This window comes from Rhinopithecus roxellana, chromosome 16 (assembly GCF_007565055.1).
Source record: "Rhinopithecus roxellana isolate Shanxi Qingling chromosome 16, ASM756505v1, whole genome shotgun sequence".
Lineage (NCBI taxonomy): Eukaryota > Metazoa > Chordata > Mammalia > Primates > Cercopithecidae > Rhinopithecus > Rhinopithecus roxellana.
Genome location: NC_044564.1, coordinates 109269780 through 109292564, shown reverse-complemented (window position 1 = coordinate 109292564; position 22785 = coordinate 109269780). Strand labels below are relative to the sequence as shown.

The following is a 22785-nucleotide window of genomic DNA, read 5'->3' as shown; positions in this document are numbered from 1 at the left end:
AATCAGTTATTTGAAACAGTTCCCCCAAAGGCACACATCTTCACAGAGTAGGTGAATTGATTTTTCTAAACTGCATGCTAGGATCAATAAAACTAAGGTACATTGTTGGAAAACTAAAGATGGAGCCTACAAGACTTGGGGTGCTTCAAAGGAACCAGGAATTAGAAAAGATTTGTTGCATTTAGCTTCTGAGTTTAATATTAAAACATGATGTTTTAATAACTTGCTTGCAGTGTTGCTGAGAAGGCTGGTCATGGTCAGTAAAGAGAACAGGCTACACAGATTATCATGCACATCAAACAATGAGAACATTAGGAGCAAATGAAAGCTATTTTGTTTACAGAGACTACTTTTATGATGAGAGGAGAGCAATTATGGTATCTGAGAAAGAAACCAATATTTGTTGAGTACTCATTGAGCACTAGTCACTTTTTTTTTTTTTTTTTTTTTTTTGCCAGTGGGAAATCTGAGGCTTTGAGAAGTAACTTGCTCACAGTTATTAATATTATAGCCAATGAAGTACCCAGATCTGACTGGTTCCAAAATCTATTCTCTTTTTATTACACCATACTGCCTCCCCATGGGGTAGCATTTCTGGATCCCCTAAAGCGAACATCAATATGCTAGGAAAATGAATTACTTGTACAGTATTGGGGAAAAGGAAATGGATGTAAAAACTATTACACTGTGGTTAAGGAAAATAAAAATTATTAGAAATTAAGTCATTGTTGAGTCAGTTAGAATAAAAAACATTTAGTTTTGAAGTAACTACAGAGAGTGGGTCTTCTGCCTTTTAGATTCATACTCAGAGTCAAAGAACATTAAGCTGGGTGGGCTTTAGATCATAATCCACCCTCCTCATTTTTCATGTGGGAGGAAATGGAGGCTAGGAAAAATTCAGTGATTTGCCTTTGGGTGTGGAGGTGTTCTGGCTGAGACCTCTCTCATCTCACTTCCTTGCTTAAATCCTTCAGTACTACTTCAGAACACTGAAAGGAAAACCCAAACTCCTTGACCCTGCACTTCTCATCATCGAGTTCTTGCTTATCTTTTTGGCTTCAGCGTCCTGTGTCCCCAGTTCTACTCTAGCCTCAGACATACTGTGTATTTAAAGCTTTCATTCTAGTCACCTCTTTTTCATCCTCCACACATAATGTCCTTGTACATTCAGCTTCCTTCCTACTTTAAGCTGACTTAATTGCATATATTTTCAACGTGCAGCTCAGGCACTGTTGTCTCCAAGAAGCTTCTACTGACCCCTCAAAGCTGGGTTAGGTGCCCCTCTAAAGAGTTCTTACGACCGTGTGTCTTTACCTCTATCATAGAACTGATCTCATTGTACAACAGCAGTGAATAGCATTGCATATGGTTTCACTTTCTATTATGGTCAAAGTGAGGGATAGTGTGGGAGTTATTGGAGCGTGTAATAAGTGGATCTAAGAGACGTGATATACACAACTTACTAATGTTGGCTTCAGAATATCCATATAGGAGGAGCTTATGGGGACAAATTGATTGGAAAGAGTGGGAGTAACATTTGAAGTTGTCTTTATATAGCACTTTATATAAAATTCAGAAAATACTTATTGCCCTCCATATCAAAGAAATTGGGAGCAGGAACAAGATGCAGACATCGAGGAGTGCCAAAGTGTTAGTGATCCTAAGTTAAGATCCTGTTCAACTGCCATCTCTTTCATGAAGTCATCCTGTTCTAACCCCTTCCCTTCTTCACAAGGACATCTTGGGGAGGTCACAAGGAATGACTTTTAAGTACATCCTCTATCCTGTCTCTGTGGTCTGTTTTTGTACCCTTTTTATGCATTTACCCTTCCTTGCTTATAATATTGCATTGCATACGAGCATACATCTGTATAAAGCTTCCCCAACCCTTAGCATAGAGTCTGATACAGGCTAATTACATCAAAAATAACCATTGAATGTTGAATGAATCGTTTAATTAGGTCAGTGCTTCTCAATGCCGGTTGCATTTTTTAATCACCTACCGAAATTTTAAGAAATATTAATTCCAAAGTCCCAGAAATTCTGATTTTATTGACTAGGATGGGAACAGACTTTTTTATTTTAAACTCCTAAGGATTGAGAACTCCTAGATTAGGTTCTTTGTTTCAACAGTGGTTCTCAAAGTTTAGGATTCTAGACCAGCGACACCAGCACTTCCCAGAAACTTGCTACAAATGCAGATTCTTGATCCCCACACCAGGCCTAGTGAATGAGAAACTCTGGGGGAGGGCCTCTGTATTTCAAGGCCTCCAGCTGATCTTGATGCATGCTAGAGTTTGAGAACTACTTTTGCTAGAGTTTAAGACCAAAAAAAAGTTGTCCTTAAATAAAATACCAACTGTGAGAAACCAAATATACTTTATAATCATCCCAAAAGGTTGTACCAATTTAAAGCACCACTCTAAATAAATGAGAGTACCTCACAAGCACAACAGAATTATCCTTGTGGAAATAAGCATCCCAGCATTTTATAACTTTTTTCAATATGTATTTTTGGTTAGTTTCCTATATGTAAAAGGCTCTCCAATGAAGGGATTAATTTTCATAATAATCTAAATAGGCTATATTAGTCAGGAAGAGCACATGAAAAGTCTGGCATTGGATAAGGAAGCCTCAGAGTCAAGAATACCTTTCCATAATTTCCTCTCATAGAGAAAAGCCTTTTTTTGACAGTAACATTTTCTCCTTCTTTCATTTGTGCTGTTTGACTACGTGCCACTTGATAGCTCTGTCTATTCCTATGGAAACCAAGTTAGTGGATGGATCCAAGGCTTGGAGAAGGCATTGGGGGAAAATATTAGAAGAGTTCAGCCACAGAGCAACTAAAGATGTTGCCTTTCCCTCAGTCAAATCTTCTTTGAGAGCCAGAACCTATTTCAAGCCAGAGAGATGTTCTTGGCTGATGTATTGTCTAGCTGCTCTGCCAGATGGATGAACATCTTAAACTTGGAAAATAGCAAATAAAGCTCCTATTCTGTCTTTGGAGCACATTCTTAGCCTTTGCTTAGAGAATTATCAAATAACTAAAAAATATATTTTTAAAGGTTCGCTTAAGATGGCAGGTTAGTGATGTGGTTCTCATCACATTTGTTAAGTACTTAGAAATTTTAGCAATGAAACACAGAATTAAGCCTTGACAATCAGAAGTTTAAGTAAAGAGGAAGAATGCCAGTCACTGGAAAAAGCAATGCAGATTTCGTTTCATTTCTGTAGCTCAGTGAATTTATGTCTTTCATGAGTTGATTGCTGTAATTGTTTGCTTCCCTATAAAATCACTTTAAAGACTAGGAAACCAGAGTACAAACAGACATCTAAATCAACTGAGATAAGAAAACTATCTAAGCATACAAGAAGGCACTCTCCTTTCTAATCCATTTCTACTCCACATTTTATATGGCAGTGGTAACTAATTCATGATGGCATTGTACTGAGCCATTTATGTGGATATTTATATTATGTTTATATTTCAAGAAGGGTGTAGAGATTCATATTTCCAGTTTATATGCTTTGATTTATGTCACAAAAGTAATGTCTTCTGAGAAAACAATTGAGGCAACTATTAATATAGATGCCTCATAAATCTATATCTTGAATCTAGCCATCTCTTCTAATCTTCAGATCTATATATATCTGCCCCCCACTCCCAAACCTTTTCTTTTTGCTAGACCTCTCTGCATAGATTCCCTTCAGGTGCCTCAAACTCCACTTTAGAAAAAAAAAAAAAAAAACCCGAACTCAAAAATTTTCATCCCTAACCCTATTTTTTCTTCCATCTCTTCAGTTGTTGGCAACACTCTCCATCTGGTAGCCATTCAGGAATCTTCTTATGTATTTCACTGATCTGTTCCCTTATTTCTATTTAACTCTCAACATTTCTATTGTGGATTGCTGTAATAACCCCCTTATTGCTCTGCTTGGCCTAAAGATTTGTTCCCCTCAAATCAGTGCTTCACATAACCTCCAGTGTCTTTTCTAAAAACCCAAATCCAGTCATGTCATTTCCTTCATAAATCTTCCCTTTTTCCTGTCTTAATTTGCTTGGGCTTCTATAACAAAAATACTTTAGACTGGATAGCTGGAACAACAGACATTTATTTCTCACAGTTCTGGAGGCTGGAGAGTCCAAGATCAAGGCACCAGCAGATTCTGTGTCTTGTGAGGGCCTACTTCCTGCTTCATAGCTGGCTGTCTTCTTGCTGTATCCTTATATGACAGAAGGGAGTGAAAGAGCTCTCTGAGGTTTCTTTTTAGGGGTACTAATCCCATTTATGAACTCCACCCTCGTGATGTAATCATCTTCCAAATGTCCTGTATCCTAATACCATCACATTGGCAGTTAGAATTTCAACACATGAATTGGTGGGGTGGGGGTTGAGGGGACATATATTCAGTCTATAGCACTCCTTTTCACCAATATGATCAACTTTAGGCTCCTTATCATAACATATTAGACTATCCATTTTATAACCCCTGCTCACCTCTCTGATCTTTTTACTTCTTCTTACGGTGCATTTCTTTTCTTTTTTCTTTTTCTGAATTAGAGAAAGGGTCTCACTATGTGGCTCAGGCTGGTTTCTAACTCCTGGGCTCGAGCAATCTGCCCACCTCGGCCTCCCAGAGTGCTGGGATACAGGCATGAGCCACCATACCTGGCCCTTACAATGCATTTCATATTACAATGATATTGAATTATTTGCAGAATTTGAGTTGTGATTTTACCCTAAATATAAGCTAAGAAGTTAGTCTGTTACTGTTTCATGGATGCTGACAATAGATATGAGACTCTGGGGTCAGAGACAAAGTTGTTTATTACTCACAACACAGCAAAAAGAATAAGCACCACCTCTATGCTTCCCTTGCCCCCAGAGAACATGTGGAAGTTACAGAGGCTGCACACAGTGGGTTTTAGTCACAAATGAGGAACACCGAACTTCAGGAATCTACCACTTTTATAGTAAGCACTTAGTAAACCCAGAAGAAGACATTATCTCATCTCTCCAGTTGCTTGTTGCAAGCACAACCCTGAAAAATTACCTAAGTAAAGAGTGGCCAAGACTTTGCATTCTTGGCATACCCAGTAAGAACATTTAGGAATGCTTCAGGCCCATGGTTGTCTTCCAACAACTCACCCCTCAGCCCAGCATTGTCTTGACATGAGTATGCCACTACATCAGCTACTCTTATTAATCTTACCAAGAGAGACTAGGACCATCACTTTAATTTGTCTCATGCAGCACTTACATAACAAGACTCCAAGTAGCAGGATAAAAACATCCTGTAATACTGGCTTCAACTATGTCCCTCAGTATCTTAGACTAAATCAACTGTAAATAAGCCCCAGAGGAGAAAGTAGATCTTACTTTATACAGCCAGGATGTAATCTAAGGCTGGTCTGTTATTTATTGTGACCCATGCAAGGGAATTTAGACTGACATGCTAATCTTTGGCCTCATTGCAGATAGTTACAGGAGGTGCTATATTACAGGGGCCAAAAAGCAACCCCCAAACTCAAAGGTGGAATATACCATGGCCTACTCTTTCCTACATACAAACATATAGCCTGAAGAGGCACAATTCACTTTATTTCAGGATTTGACATTAAACTCAGATCACCATTACATTGATTTGTCTAAGCCACATGGGCAATATCACCAATAGTTGTTGCTTCAGTTGCCATGCATGACATAATGCAAAGCTTCTTGCATGTCAGAAGAAGCATATGGATTTGTATACATCAGGTTAAAGTAAGGTTGTGCCAGTCCCTCTACTTCCATGTATACAAGGGGGTCCACATTCAGGAGCTGTCATTGATGGTATCAAGCACAACAAAAGAATTAAGAACCACCAATGCCCATGTGAATTTTTCTGTTTCATAGCAAGCACATGGTCAGAGATGACACAGAAGCAGGTCAGATGGCTGGCCTCAGCTGCTGTTTGATTCAGGTAGCTAACTATATCTTTGTTTTGCCAGGATGCACTTGTTGATCCAGAGGAGAAAGAAAGTATTAATTGTCTTCCCCATCCCTGCACCTCTGAGGTCTCACGTGTACCCTTCCTAGGGAATGAAGTTGTTGCTTTCCTTCTTTGGCCACAGAGTTAATGTATCCCATTCCCGTAGATATAACTTCCCCTTCTCTCCAGCTGCCCCTGCTTGCACCCATACCTTGTAGAAGGGTAAGAGTGCATATGGGACAAATTTAGAAACCTATTATGCCTTCCATTTTGGCCTATGTGGACCACTATAGAAGGACTCAGTGAGCAGGGCACTCAATCAGATGGTCATTATGGGTATTTATGATCTAGGACCATATCAGTTGAACAAAATGAATCCAGGTGGGTAAACCAGAATTAAGCTTGAATCTCTAAGCCCCCTTTTGGCTGGCTGCCACCCAAGGGATATATGAAACAAAGCAGCCTAAGATTGCTTTTGGGAAAATGAAAGAAGCATGATAACCAGGGTTGGGCCAGGTAGAATCCCAAATTTTCAAAATAGGTGTATATAATCCCCCACTCCTTTTGTCCTGATTATTTCCCAGGAGGCTACAAGGATGAAATGAACCCTTTCTGAAGGTGGCCACAGTTAGTAAGCAAACTGCTTCATACAGGAGTGTTGGACCAGGAGGAGGTAAGAGAGGTGGAACCAGAAATCTTTTTGAGTTGATTTTCAAGAAGGCCATTCCGAGCTCTCAACAATTCCAAATACCTGAGGATGGTAGGGAGCATGGAATGTCCGTTAAATACCTAACTATTGGCTCATTGTTAGGCATATCATGGTCAGACTATAGAAGATCGAGGAACCCCGAAACATGGTCCTCAGTGCTATAGCTTGAATAGGCTAATCAGACTGGAGCAGTGACTCCATGTGGTGGAGCAGCAACACCATAACCTGAAAAATGTCTATGGTGGAAAGACACGAGGTGAGCCCAAGAGAAGGTGACAGAGGTCCCTGCTGGGAAGGGGCAAGGGCAATCCTCCATGTAATGTGGACTCCTTCACCACAAGAAAACTAGGCCAACTTGGCAAGATACGTAAGTCTGGTATGCAGTGGTATCTTCTGCATGAAAAACATACCTTTAACTTTGTATCCAGTCTATTGTGGTGGATTCATTGCCTTTTCTAGTGCGGGGATGGATCCTAATGGCAAATTCCAGTGACCAGGCAATGCAGACTTGTTCAGCGACTTGATTCCAGTTGGTTTTATCAGAAAGCAGGCCCTTACTGTTACTGTGGGTATCTGCGTGAGTGACCCAAAGTGTCTGATTGGCCACAATTTGTTTCTAGTTTGTGGCCCCGAACAGGAATATCTTTAATTTACCAACTGTAGTCTTCTAGGTGGCAGACTAGGTGACTATAGTACTGTTAGCAGACCAAGAATCAGTAAAAATACGGCTAGTCTTTGGGAGTATTGCCTAAGGTAAGGGTGATGGCTTTTCATTTCAGCCCACTGGGCTAACTGGCCATTACCACTCAGTCTCCTGGAGCTGTCGTTGAGGTTGGACAGCTACTGCCCCCTACTGGACACCATCAGGTTTTAACTTAGCCAAAGCATCAGTAAACCAGGCCCAGGCATTTAAGGGACCATTAAGCAGCCAGCAGCTTTGCTTCAGACAGTGGCTACCTCTATACCCAGTGCTTTGTCCTCACTGCCAAATAAGTCAGGCTGCAGCAGGAATCAGATACATAGGACAGTTGACTCTGTCCTATTAGGCAAGGTTTTGCATTCACATTCACTTTTGAGCAGCTGCTCACTTACGTCTCAACCAAATGAACTTCTAATATTTTCAGCCCACCTAAAGTTCCATGTCAAATAGCAAGATCTTCATTGTTCTCTCTACTTATTTCTGTTTTGGAGATTTCTTGACCCAGCAGCCACAACCACATGGTCTTTCAGCTTGCTGCCCCCATGGTCATGTACTATTCCTTCTTTTGCCTGCCCAGAGGAAAGTGAGCAAAGACAAAGGCAGTATTTGGGTGGCTTGCTTTAATCCCACCTCTCACCATTCAGACTGATTAACAGAGAGAATATTGGGGTCACTTGCCCCTTAACCTTGCCCACCACCTGGGCATGGTCTCAGGGGGTCTTCTCATCCTTGAACCTGAGTATACCTGAGAATGGGCCTCTAGGGTTCTTGTCCTTACTCCTCAAGAAAACTGTGTCTCTCCAGCCAGGTGCAGTGGCTCATGCCTGTAATCCCAGCACTTTGAGAGGCCGAGGTGAGTAGATCACTTGAGGTCAGGAGTTCGTGACCAGCCTGGCCAACATGGTGAAACCCCATCTCTACTAAAAATACAAAAATTAGCCAGGCGTGAGGGCACACACCTATAATCACAGCTACTTAGGAGGCTGAGGCACAAGAATTGCTTGAACCTGGGAGGCAGAGGTTGCAGTGAGCCAAGATCATGCCACTGCACTCCAGCCTGGGCAACAGAGTGAGACTCTGTCTCAAAAAAAAAAAAAAAAAAGAAAAGAAAAAAGAAAGGAAAACTATGTCCCTGTCAGCATCCTATCATCTTTTACTGTCTTGTCAGTTCTGGCATTTAATTAACCCTATTTACAAGGTAATAAGTTAGCTGCAGGTGCTGGCAGAAGACACAAGACTCCCATCAGAGACAAAAAGTATTATTGCTAATGGCATAGCTAGGAGTACTTATCTGTTTGCATCAGTTTCCCTCCCCTCCAAGGATTATGGGGGCAATATAGAGGACTCGAATGGGCCCAGCACACAGTGGGTTTGCATGACATCTAAAGACTGCTAAATTTTGGGAATCTCCAGCTTTTAGTAAATAGAGTAGTAAGCAAGCCTGCTTCTTCTTTGCCCCAGTGGGTGACATTACCTCATCACTCAAGATTGCTCACTGCAAACCCCACTCTGAAAAATGGTCCCAGTAAAGAGGAATCAAGCTTTTGCATTATTGGCATACCCAATTAGTACGTTCAGGGACACTCAAGGCTCAGGGCAGGTTGCCTCTCCCAACACAATTGTGGTATTTCCAAAACTCATTTGTGTCTGCAACCACTACAGAAAAGTTTGATATAATGAAATTACTGATATTTGTGACCTATATACTTCCTAGGGATAGTAATTCTTTTTAAAAATTAATACAGCAAATGCCTTAAGGGTTTATAAATACATAATTATATAGCTATCATTAGAATTAATAACAAATCATGTTTCTATTTTTCCATTTCAATTTTAAGTAATGTATTTTGGGTATATAATGTAGTTAGGATTTAAAATGAACTATGACAGAGTACCTACTTTACATTTGTGTGTGCTATTTTAAATATAGTTATTTTTCTAGGCCAAAATTGTATACCAATTTGTAAATGAACAAAAAAATATGGTGAACATTTGTATACATAGTGAGCATTTGTTTTTCTCTCCAAGTACAGTGACAGAAAATATAAGCACTGGGGACACAGAACAAGAAAGCAAAGAAATTAATTGGAAAACATGTAGTCTCAAAGTATTGGTTTTGGGAAAACATCTGGCCTCTTCAGTACTCCGGTGGGGAGAGAGGTCACTGTAGGCAGTTTTAGTCAAGTCTTGGGCATTGAAGTCTGCTAAAGTAATTATCTCAGCTGAAGAGGAAGCAAATAGCAAAGGCCCCAGGGAGACAGATATAGAAAATATGGTAGCCATTTTGGGAAAAAATGTAGAGGTGGGATCCAGAATATTTTGAGGATCAGCTGCCAATTGTCTAGAAGTTAATAATAAAAGCACTTACTGGGAACAAACAGCAGTCCTATAGAATGTGTTTTCAGAATAGGGTTCAGGAAGATGCCTCCTTCCTTTTCACTGATTAAAAGGTGGTCATTTTTGTGCAAAAGGCAAGAAAATTCTTAGAATTTTGGAGTATTCTTTGCCTCACTATGAGGCTACAACCTTAGAGGAAGCTGTTTGTCTAGAGAAATGGCAGAAACAAGACACCATCCAAGCCTCAGGTCAGGAAGCTACTCACCAGCTCACTGATAATAATTGTGACATCCCTAATATCACTAGAGACAGGGCTCCAGGAGATCTGTGTAAGACCAGATTGTTATAATGGACTAGGAGCTGGGTGGAAGATGCTGTGTCAACAAGGAGAAAAAAGGAAAACAAAGCAAATAAATGAAAAGCAAAAATGAACCTGCAGACAAAATTTCAAAATATTTGAAGAAATCTAATGCTAACAAAGCAAACAATATTATTCAGATTATGAATTCATTGCTAGTAGGAGAGCATAAAGAAAGCAAAAAGATAAGCCACACAGATAAAATATTTGCAAAACCAACCAAGAATTAGTATCCAGAATACATAAAGAACGCCTATAGATCAGTAAGAAAAAAACAAATAGCCAGCCGGGCGCAGTGGCTCAAGCCTGTAATCCCAGCACTTTGGGAGGCCGAGAAGGGTGGATCACGAGGTCAGGAGATCGAGACCATCCTGGCTAACACGGTAAAACCCCGTCTCTACTAAAAAAATACAAAAAACTAGCTGGACGAGGTGGCGGGCACCTGTAGTCCCAGCTACTCGGGAGGCTGAGGCAGTAGAATGGTGTAAACCCAGGAGGCGGAGCTTGCAGTGAGCTGAGATCCGGCCACCACACTCCAGCCCGGGAGACAGAGCGAGACTCCGTCTCAAAAAAAATAAAAAAGAAAATAGCCAAGTTCAGAAATGAGTTACAACACAAGAAGGCTATTTACAAAAGAAACAAATATTCAACAAACATGTAAAAACGTTCCACCTCAATTCGGGAAATGCATATCAAAACCCAACTGTAAGCCAGGCACAGAGTGGTGCACGCCTGTAGCCCCAGCTACTTGAGAGGCTGAGGTGGTAGGATCGCTTGAGCCCAAGAGTTGAGTCCAGCCTGGGCAAGCTATAGCAAGACCCCTTCTATTAAAAAACAAAACAAAAAACTGTAAACCATCAGATTGGCAAAAATTAGCAAGTCTGACGAAACAAAGTATAGTGAGGATGTGGAGAAACAGGAACTCATATATTATTGTTACCAGTGTTAACTTGGAGTAGCTATTTTAGAGAGCAATCTCAACCCAGAAGTTTCAGAAATTCTTATGTACTTACCAGGAGATATGTATGAGAATATTCATTACAATATTGTTTGTAATTGTGAAAAATGAGAAACATGCTAAATATTACTCTATAAATGAATAAATATATTATTTTCATATGACAGCATACTTATTCCAGTGAAAATGTGTGAACCCAGGCAACATGAATAAATCTGAAAAATACTGCCTTGAGTAAAAAATGACACAATTCTTGCAATACCACTTATACAGATTGAAAACATGTAAAACAATACTATGTCATTTATGGATATATATATGTTTGTATGAAATAGAAGTGGAAAAACATTCATTGGAATGATAAACACCCAATTCAGGATAGTAGTCTCCAAAGACGGAGAAAAGGTAATGGAACTGGGGAGACAAAAGAAGTATTAACTTTATCTGTTAGGTTTTATTACTTAAAAATGAAAAATCTAAAGCAAAATACCAAAATATTTTGCTCAAAATCTCCATATCATTGTTATTACCATTAAATAACTACATGCTTTTTTAAAAAAAAAAAAAAAAGGAGTTCATCTTAAGAGAACTGGACAGACACAAATATAAAGTTAAAATTCACATTTTGGGCTAATTTGTTTCCCAGATTCATTTCAAGTGCTATTCTCTGGGTCAGAGAACTTTTCATTCTCTTTCACCCTTTTCATACATTTGGAGAATGTCATTTGGAAAGTGTCATAATCTTTATGTGACCGACAAAAGAAGCTCTTGGTGTTAATTACAGGAAGATTTAGATGAAAATTATGACCACCTAATGAAAAAAAAATTATTCACTGTTTCAGAGATATTGGGAAATGTTTTCACATCTCAGAAGCATGATGGACCTGATCATAGCAGCGTAACATCCTTTTAAATGACTAAATCAAGACCGTCCTGTAACTTCAGCTCCCTTACTTCTGCTTACCTACCATCAGAATTTTCTTAAGCATATATACTCTTTTGATCTATGATCTCCTTCACTCTTATACTATTTCCTACCCACTCCAAAATTATAAAAGCAGACCCTAAAGCAAACAGTCCTCCAAACAGGATCAGTTTCTGTATGGCTCTAACAGGTTATATTCAATGATTAACTTCCAGGCCAGGCTCAGTGGCTTACACTTGTAATCCCAGCACTTTGGGAGGCCAAGGCAGGCGGATCACCTGAGGTCAGGAGTTCGAGACCAGCCTGGCCAACATGACGAAACCCTGATTTACCAGGCATGGTGGCAGGCACCTGTAATCTCAGCTATTCAGGAAGCTGAGGCAGGAGAATTGCTTGAACCCTGGAGGCATAGGTTTGCAGTGAGCTGAGGTTGTGCTGCTGCACTCCAGCTAGGCGACAGAGCGAGACTCTGTACCCCCCACCCAAAAAAATAGGTTAACTTCCAAATCCTCCAGAAAGTATTTGCATTGTAAGAATATTCTCAAAAACATGAGAACTCCTCAGTTCAAGAAATATTGAGGAAGTATTTAGACTTTCTATAATGAGAAGGTTTTACAGGAAGCAAAGTAGCCTATAACATGGGTCTGAAGGGTCACACAACCTTCAGAGGGTGTCAAATTAGCGTGCTGCCTCAAACTAGTATCTTCCTCTGTTCCGTTGATACTAGAAATATTCTCTTGATTTTAGCACTTAAAGTTCTCTGTCCTTTCTGCTCATTCCCAAAGATTGAATCTGCATACAATGGGCTTTTTTTTTTTTTTTTTTTTTTTTTTTTTTTTTTTGAGACAAGGTCTTCTCTGATACCCAGGCTGGGGCGCAGTGGCATAATTATGGTTCACTGCAGCTTTGACCTCCTGGGCGGAAGTGATCTTCCCACCCCGGCCTCCCAAAGTGCTAGGATTACAGGTGTGAGCCACTGTGTCCAACCAGTTGCTTGTTTAGGAGAACAAACAGGTTGGTCTTGGTCCAGATAAATTATATTGTTTCTAGTCCAGTCTTCATAGATAATATCTGATGGGTCTCTGTCATTTGAAATAGAAGATGCTGGCCTTATCATATAGCTGACTCCTCCCCAGGGTACCTGCTAAATTCCTATTGGCTATGCCTTTGTTGGTCCTATATCATCATTATCTGTAAGCAGAATATAGACATCTTTCTCAGTATAAAAAAAAAAACAACAGAAAAACCACTACTGTGATTCCCCATTATCCATGGTTTTGCTTTCTGTGATTTCATTTACTGTGGTCAACCATGGTCTAAAAATACTATGGTATTTTGAGAAAAAGAGACCACATTCACATAACTTTTCTTACAGTATATTATTATAATTGTTCTATTTTATTATTAGTTATTATTAATCTTTTACTGTGCCTAATTTATAAATTAAACTTTACCATAGATATGTGTGTATAGGAAAAAAATAGTGTATATAGAGGGTTTGGTGCTATCTGCAGTTTCATATATTCACTGGGGATCTTGGAATGTATCCCCAGCAGATAAAGGGGGACTACTCTATTTATAACCTTCTAACTATTTTTACTTTTACCTTTTCATAATCTTGGTTCTTAATCACCAGCTGAACTGTGTATATTACAATCAGATCTTTCTATCTGCATGCCCTTTATCATGGGCCATTCTTGGTTCTATCTGACCATCTATGTTTTGTTGAATACTCCACACTGGAAAACTATTTATAATAATAGCAAACATCTGAGCATTTGCTTTGTGCACTGTTCTAAGAACTTTTACAAATATCATTTATCTCATTTCATATGCATAATAATTTCAGGTACCATTATTACCCCTGTTTTATATATAAGAAAATAGAGGCATAGGAGGATAATTTATTTAATCTGTGAAAATTTTCAATGATACTTCTGTGAGAAACAAAGATGAAATTATGTTTAAGAGCTTTGTAGTAAGTAAAACAAAGCACAAACATTGTACTGTTATCTGCTTTATAACAAGGCTCAATGAATGTTTGTTGAATGAATGAATTAATGAATGAATGAATGAATGAATGAATGAGTAAATATCATTACTGGGTTGCACTGTGTCTTGTGAGGGTAGAGTCCTCAGAATAATGTAAAGTGTAAATACGCCAAGTACTGTGTCTGTAACTCAGTCGTTACCCCCATCAACATATACTAGTTTCCTTCTTCTCCTTCCCTTTTCCTGTAATTTCACAATCAAAATGACTGTCTGATTGAGTATCTTTAAAAGGTCGTGATGAATTATTCTGTAATATTTGAAATGTTATGTTCAGAAAGGTCAAACTTTATTTTTCGGTATGAAGTGTCACACAGATTTGTTTTTCCTGGACACTTTTTTTTTTCAAAGAAAAGATGGCAAGAAATTTAGAGCAGGGTGCCCTCTTGAGGAAATTTTAGCATCTTCCTTCTCAAGAACTGACATCAAATGAAATGAGAAGTCCAGATAAATGATGTACACTATTAATGAAGCTCAGAAAAATGAAACATTAAAAAGTAAGAATAATCAAATACCAGGTATTTGAGAATTAAGATTCTTAACTGTTATGATCTAATATAGCAACTCTAAATAAGAATTTTTATTATTATTTATTTATTTATTTTTAATTCTTTTTTTGAGACAGAGTCTCACTCTGTCACTCAGGCTGGAGTGCAGTGGTGCAATCTCAGCTCACTGGAACCTCCACTTCCTGGGTTCAAGATTCTCATGCCTCACCCTCCCAAGTAGCTGGGACCACAGGCTTGCACCACCACACACAGCTAAGATTTTTGTATTTTTAGTAGAGACAGGATTTCACCATATTGGCCAGGCTGGTCTGAAACTCCTGATCTCAAGTGATCTGCTCGTCTTGGCCACCCAAAGTGCTGGAATTACAGGCACGAGCCACCATGACCAGGCTTGCAGGTAAGAATTTTTAAATGAAAACAAAAACCTCTAGAAGATATTTCATTTCTTCTTATTTACTCATTTCTTCAAGCAATATTTATTAGGCACCTATTCTGTGCCAGGAACTATGCTGGGCACAGAGATCAATAAAACATGGTCTCTGCCTTCATGGAGCTTACAGTTTGTGAGGGAGCTCACACAGAAGAGAAACAAACAAATATATATGCATAATAATTTCAGGTACCATTATTACCCCTGTTTTATATATAAGAAAATAGAGGCATAGGAGGATAATTTATTTAATTGATTTAAACTGATTTAATTTATTTAAACTGAGAAAAGTACTGTGAAGGAAATGAATAGGTACTAGAATAAAGAATAACAAAGTAAGTTCTATTTAGGGTCTTCAAGGGAAGCCTCTCTGAGAGGAAATATCCAGTAGAGTCCGTTGGCTTTTCCACCTATTCTAAGTCTTCCCATCTAATATAGACAGTCTACAGATCCTCTTTCCTAGCCATAGTCTTTCTTATCTTCTCTTATCTCTGCCCCTGTGGTGGACTGAGTCAGTCCCATCTCTGCCCCTGTGGGCAAGCAGTTAGTTCTCATTAGTCCTTCAGCACCTCATTGTCACTCTAGTAATCTTGCCTTACAGCAGGGATGTCCAATCTTTTGGCTTCCCTGGGCCACATTGGAAGAAGAATTGTCTTTGGCTACACATGAAATACACTAGCACTAACAATAACTGATGAGAAAAAAAAAAAAAACGCAAAAAATCTCGTAATGTTTTAAGAAACTTTACGAATTTTTTTGGGCCACATTCAAAGCCATCCTGGGCCGCATGCAACCCAGGTGCCACGGTTTGGACAAGCTTGCTGTAGAGCTGCACATTCTTCACAGTGGTTGGTCTGCTTGATTAAAAAATGTCTTCCAGGCCGGGCACGGTGGCTCACGCCTGTAATCCCAGCACTTTGGGAGGCCGAGGCGGGCGGATCATGAGGTCAGGAGATCGAGACCATCCTGGCTAATACGGTGAAACCCCACCTCTACTAAAAAATACAAAAAATTAGCCGGGCGTGGTAGTGGGCACCTGTAGTCCCAGCTACTCGGGAGGCTGAGGCAGGAGAATGGCGTGAACCTGGGAGGCGGAGTTTGCAGTGAGCCGAGATCGCTGCACTGCACTCCAGCCTGGGTGACAGAGCGAGACTCTATCTCAAAAAAAAAAAAAAAAAAAGTCTTCCTTACTAATACTGATAGTCCCTTATAGGAGAACATCAATGCATTATCATGCTAAAAGGGCCCACTTCTAACAAGGTTAAGGATGACAAATGGACAAATAATCCTGCCTGCCATTATCTTCTGAATAGGGAGAGATAAATAGGCACAAAGTAGGCCGAGAACTTGATCAAGCAATACTGTTTGGTCCCACTGCCCTTGAAATATCTGAGGTACCAAGCACATAGAAACCTCCAACTGGAAGTAAAAATGAGGAACTAAGCCTGAGAAAAGAGCCCAGAAGAACAATTTTTAGAGTCTTATTTTGTTCACAGCTCCTATGTTACACAAACTTACTATGTAATGGTTGGCCTGGCTCATTAACACTCTTGCTGTGGCCCTTGTAGCTAAGCTTCTTTCTTTCTGTCTTTCTTTCTTTTTTTTTTTTTTTGAGACGGAGTCCCGCTCTGTCACCCAGGACAGTGGTGCGATCTCGGCTCACTGCAACCTCTGCCTCCTGGGTTCAAACAGTTCTCTGCCTCAGCCTCCCGAGTAGCTGGGATTACAGGGGCCTGCCACCACACCTGGCTAATTTTTATATTTTTAGTAGAGACAGGGTTTCACCATGTTGGCCAGGCTGGTCTTGAACTCCTGACCTCGTGATCCACTCACCTCAGCCTCGCAAAGTGCTGGGATTACAGGCATGAGCCACCGCGCCTGACCTGCTTCTCTCTTGAGGTGGGTTAATTCTACCAGATTGGAGGATTTAACTGACATGGAGAGTACTGCCTGCAAGTGGATGGGCCTGCCATGACTTCTGAGTTGGCATTTAGGTGACCATATGAGTCTGGTATCCAAACTTTGAATAAGCTGCTTCTACCTTAGTTGTACCCATAAATAGCTCTCTTTAAGAAAACTAATCTTCCTTCTCTTATTAACCAGAGGGCCCTGAACAAAAGATTTAACTTCTTTGAATCTCAGTTTCCTCACCTGTAAATTGGGATTTAACATCTCTGCTTATTTCACATTATTATACTTTGAGTAAAAATAATAGATAGTATGTTGGTCAAAATGTGCTGAAACTAATACACCTACACATCGCTGCTGTTAGATAGCAATTTGGAAAATACACCAAACACTGTAAAATGTGCAAACGTCTTTGACCCAACAATTTGGTTCCTGATAATTTATTCTTGTGAAAAAATTAAGAAAAAAATATGAAAAAAGATATACATTGAAGCATTTTCTACAAAATAAAATATTAAAATATTCTAGATGTTAACAATAGTAGACTGGTTAAATAAAACATGTTGCTTTTATTTGCAATAAAATATTGACCGGCCACTATGTAAATTATATTCATGAAGAAAGTTATTGGAAGGAAACATGAAAAAAATAAAACAATTGATATCTGAGTATAGTGGAATTACAAGCATTTTTCTTTATCAATTTCTCTGAATGTTATTACTCTAGGAGAATAATTAGCATACTTAAAACATTTTAAAATTTAAAAAAAATTTGACCCCATAGTACATTTTTTTCTTATCATATCTTGTTTTTTATTTAGGGAAATTATCGTTTCGTGAAACTCTTACTTACACGCAGAGCAAACTGGATGCAAAAGGATCTGGAAGAGATGACTCCTTTGCACTTGACCACCCGGCACAGGAGCCCTAAGTGTTTGGCACTTCTGCTGAAGTTTATGGCACCAGGAGAAGTGGATACACAGGATAAAAACAAGGTAATGGATACTCAAAATCAAACACTAATAAGACCAGAAAGCAAATGCTTCCTTTTATGATGTGAAATTTCAAGGAAGAAGGCCTAAATTACCACATATATACATGGTAGAACAATTCCAAATCTCCATACATCTCAGGGAAGTGTTTCACTTCAATTCTGTCATTTAATCCTCTCAACAACCATGTGTGTTAGGTAGTATCATCTCCTTTTTACAGATGGAAAAACTGAAGCTCAGGAAGATTAAAATTTTGCCCAAGATGCAAGTGGCAGAACTAGACTTCAGATCTAGTCCTGTCAGCCGGGCACGTTGGCTCATGCCTGTAATCACAGCACTTTGGGAGCCCAAGGCAAGTGGATCACCTGAGGTCAGGAGTTCAAGACTGGCCTGGCCAACATAGTGAAACCTTGTCTCTACTAAAACTACAAAAATTAGCCGGGCATGGTGGTGTGCACTTGTAATCCCAGCTACTCAGGAAGCTGAGGAATGAGAATCACTTGAACCTGGGAGGCAGAGGTTGCAGTGAGCCCAGATAGCGCCACTGAATTCCAGCCTGGATGACAGAGTGAGACTCTGTCTCAAAAAAAAAAAAAAAAAAAAAAATCCAGTCCTGCCTTTACTCCAAAACCCAACATTTGACAGGGAGTCATAATAGTTACTATAAGTGTTTAGACTCATGATGGCCAAATGGCCATGGCAATGTCCTAAGTGCATAATGGTTTAGTGGCTTACATTTTGGTATCAGACTTCCTGGGTTTCAACCCAGAATCCACTACTTAACTTGTTCTGTATCCTTGGGCAAATTGCTTAACTCCTCTGTGCCCCAGTTTTTATATGTATAGAAAAAGGATAATAGGATTACTGTTAGGTTCAGCGTAGTATTAAATTTCAGTAAATAGAATCAGAACAAGTATAACATAGGAAAAGAAAGGAATTACATGTTGTTTATTGAAGATGTGGTTATAGGCAATTAGTAAATGCTATTATACTTGTGGCTTTTTAAAAATCTGCAGTTGTTAGTAAGCAAAAGTAATAGGTTAAATAGTGACTGTTCATATTAAATGCCTATAGGTACATCTTGAAGGAATATTAGGTACGTCAGTTTCTAAAGTTTTTAATGTGACAGGTGGGCTTGGTTCCTGCTCATTAAATTATCTAATTGTAGATTGGATTGCTGACAATGCTGCTCATGAGGGCTGATAAAAATTTAAACAGTTCTTACATTTTTTCTTAATAATTCTCCTAATAAGGAAGCCAGTCTTATAGAAGTATGTTGATGAGAACAGCAGAAGAGATTTTAAAGCAACTTCAACAAGTTCAAGATGATCATTTTTGACTTTTATCTGAAATAAAGTGTGAACATTGTCAAAATCAAAATGGAGTTCTTTCTGTTTAAAACAACAACAACAAAACCTGACAGAGCCAGGGAAAGCCATAAAGAGAGGATTCTCGTGCTTGTAAGTGTGATTAAAAAAAAAAAATCACAAACTGTGCAAAAACCACAGCCTTGCACAAAGGCCATCGTAACCTTACACAAAAATTACTTCTTCAAAGACATTTGCCCAGCAACTGCCCTTCCAGCCTTGCGCTGGCATTATCTTTGTTATTGATCTTTGTAGCCAAGGATCATCATTTGAAAACAATTATGTAATCCTCCTCATTTTTCTTTTAAAAACTTTTGTCTTCCTTTACTTAAGTACACAGTTTAACAACGTTCTACTACCAGATACCAAATAAACATGATTTTCTTTCTTTTTTTTCTTTTTCTATCACCCAGGCTGGCATGTAGTGGTATGATCTCGGCTTACTGAAACCTCCACCTCCCGAGTTCAAGCGATTCTCATGCTTCAGCCTCCCGAGTAGCTGGGATTACAGGCATGCACCACCACACCCGACTAATTTTTGTATTTTTAGTAGAGAAGGGGTTTCACCAGGTTGACCCGGCTGGTCTCGAACTCCTGACCTCAAGTGATCCACCCGCCTCGATCTCCCAAAGTGCTGAGATTACAGGCATGAGCCACTGCACCCGGCCAAACATTATTTTCTTTTAGAGAGACGTTGTTATTTAGGTTGACAAAAGCAAGTACTGCTGTATTTTCAAAATGTATCTTTTCATCAATAACTGGGTCTAATACTTTATCCTCTAAAATTGTAGTTAAATTAAAATTTATCTTCTGATGTATGGAATGGGTTCCAGATGCATATGCATGGATTTTTTATGGATATTAAAATTCAAAACATCCTATCACGTTCTTAAGGTCCTTGGTGATAACCAGATGTACATTATCAAGATCATCACTTACTTTGTTGATGATTATTTATAAATGACTGGGCCGCTTTCTCTTTCTCCGTGTTATCAGTACCGGATGAACTAAATAACTGTCTTGACTAAGAGGTCAGATTCTGGAGTCAGACTGCCTGGGTTAAAATCTCAGTTCAGCCACTTACTTCCTTTATGTCCCTGAGCAGATTACTTAGGTTCCGTGTGCTGTTTGCTCATCAATCACATGCAAATTTAAAAACATACTTGTCTCCCAGGAATAGTAAGATGACTGCATGCAATTAAATAGACAGTAGTCTCCCTTGTTCAAAGGAAATATCTTCCAACACCCCCAATGGATACTTGAAACTGCCGATAGTGTCAAACCCAATTTCCATCAATAGGAACACATTTCTGTTCATGTCTTCCACCCACAAATTTAGTACTTTTTCCATCTCAACTAAGCACTTATCAGGCACTATGGCCATAATTTTTGCAGTTTGGTATGCAACAGCAAAATCAACATGAATTTCTTCTTCCTTCTTTACAGTTTCACAGATAAATTTGTTCTTACCATAGAGCTTAGCAAACTCAACAAATTTTTCTTATTGCGAGCTTTAACCTTTTCACTTAAAGGAAACACTTTATAGCTGCTCTTTGGCATATCTGAATCACCAGTATCAATAATTGTGAGCTTTGGGGCTGTTAAGTAAAAGAAGGATGACTTGAACACAAGCACTGTGAATCTAATATCATGACAATGAATGGGATATCTGAGTTGGCTGCTAGGTGACTAACTGGCAGGGAATGTCTACAGTGGGGATGTGCTGAACAAGGAAAGATTTGTGTCCCAGGTAGGATGGGGTGGGATGAAGCACTATTTCATCATGTTATTTAGAATGGCATACAATTTAAAACTTATAAATTGTTTATTTCTGGAATGTTCTATTTAATATTTTTAGACTTTGGTTGAACACAGAGACCTGAAATCATGAAAAGTAAAACCAAAGATACAGGGGAACTACTGTATAAAACTCTTGTAACAGTGCCTGTCCCATAGTAAAAGCTTGGGGAAAGTTAGTTGTTGTTACTGTTGTTATTCTGAGAACCTCTCGATTTTGCAGCAAACAGCTCTGCATTGGAGTGCCTACTACAATAACCCTGAGCACGTGAAACTGCTCATCAAGCATGATTCTAACATTGGGATTCCTGATGTTGAAGGCAAGATCCCACTTCACTGGGCAGCCAACCATAAAGATCCAAGTGCTGTTCACACAGTGAGATGCATTCTGGTGAGTTGAATGGTACTGCTAGACCTGAATGGCCTTTTTTTTTTTTTTTTGAGACGGAGTCTCGCTCTGCCACCCAGGCTGGAGTGCTGTGGCCAGATCTCAGCTCACTGCAAGCTCCGCCTCCTGGGTTCACGCCATTCTCCTGCCTCAGCCTCCCGAGTAGCTGGGACTACAGGCGCCCGCCACCTCGCCCGGCTAATTTTTTTGTATTTTTTAGTAGAGACGGGGTTTCACCGTGTTCGCCAGGATGGTCTCGATCTCCTGACCTCGTGATCCGCCCGGCTCGGCCTCCCAAAGTGTTGGGATTACAGGCTTGAGCCACCGCGCCCGGCCGACCTGAATGGCCTTTTTAAGAAAAATTTTTATTATGAATTATTCAATATATGTAAAAGCATGTATTTGACATACAAGCAAATTATTAAGCAAAAGAATACAACAGACATATGGACCCATCCCCCAAGAAGTAGAACATTTCAGTACCACTATTTAAGGCCACATAGAGGTTTCCTATGTCCCAGTTTTTAAATGCATTCATTCCCCCTGTGCCATGCTCATTCCTGTACCCCAGCAACTACTTCCCTGAATTTATAGTTATTTCCTTACTTTGTTTCATACTTGTTTTTATTAAATGTTGAATAGATATAAGTATCAGCAAAATACAGGTAAAATATAAATAATAATGAAACAACAAATACTTATGTACTCACTATCAAGTTTAAGAAAAAGTATATTACCATTACCTTTTAAGTCCTCTGAGTGGAGTACCTCTCAGTCTCATTCTACTCTCTCCTTTCACAGAGGCAACAACTGTCTTCAGTCTTGTGTTTATCATTCCCCTGATTTCCATTACCACATTTATTTGTATCCTTAAACAATATATTGCTCAGTTTTTAACGTTTTTGAATTTGATATACAAGGAATTATATTGCATGTTTTTGTTTTTGTTTTGTTTTGTTTTTTGCAATACCCTTTTCTCGCTCAACCTTAATCTGGTGAATTTTTTTTTTTTTTTTTTTTTGAGACGGAGTCTTGCTCTGTCACCCAGGCTGGAGTACAGTGGCATGATCTTGGCTCACTGCAGCCTCCCTCTCTCAGGTTTAAGCAATTCTCCTGCCTCAACATCCTGGATAGCTGGGACTGCAGGCATGCGCCACCATGCCTGGCTCATTTCTGTATTTTTAGTAGAGATGGGGTTTCACCATGTTGGCAAGGATGGTCTCGACCTCCTGACCTCGTGATCCACCTGCCTCGGACTCCCAAAGTGTTGAGATTACAGGCGTGAGCCACTGTGCCTGACCACTGATGATTTTATCTATGTTGCTGCATGTAAAAGTGATATTTTAATTTTTACTGCTATATAGGATTCCATCTTATGAATAAGCC

General features: G+C 39.4%; 1 protein-coding gene across 10 annotated transcripts in view; it reads left to right on the top strand.

Annotated features, from left to right (window-relative positions):
• Nucleotides 1-22785, top strand: part of INVS (inversin) — a 206253-nt gene that overhangs the window by 102474 nt on the left and 80994 nt on the right. For 6 of the 10 annotated variants that reach the window (XM_030919257.1, XM_010374135.2, XM_010374132.2 and 3 more), the window contains exons 4-5: nucleotides 17677-17850; nucleotides 21235-21402. In XM_030919257.1, the coding sequence (XP_030775117.1) occupies nucleotides 17677-17850; nucleotides 21235-21402 (342 nt within the window). Of the gene's footprint in view, nucleotides 1-6557; nucleotides 6647-14863; nucleotides 14916-16830; nucleotides 16848-17676; nucleotides 17851-21234; nucleotides 21403-22785 lie in introns of those variants that run through there. The other 4 variants (XM_030919259.1, XM_030919260.1, XM_030919261.1 and 1 more) reach the window with 4 other exon arrangements.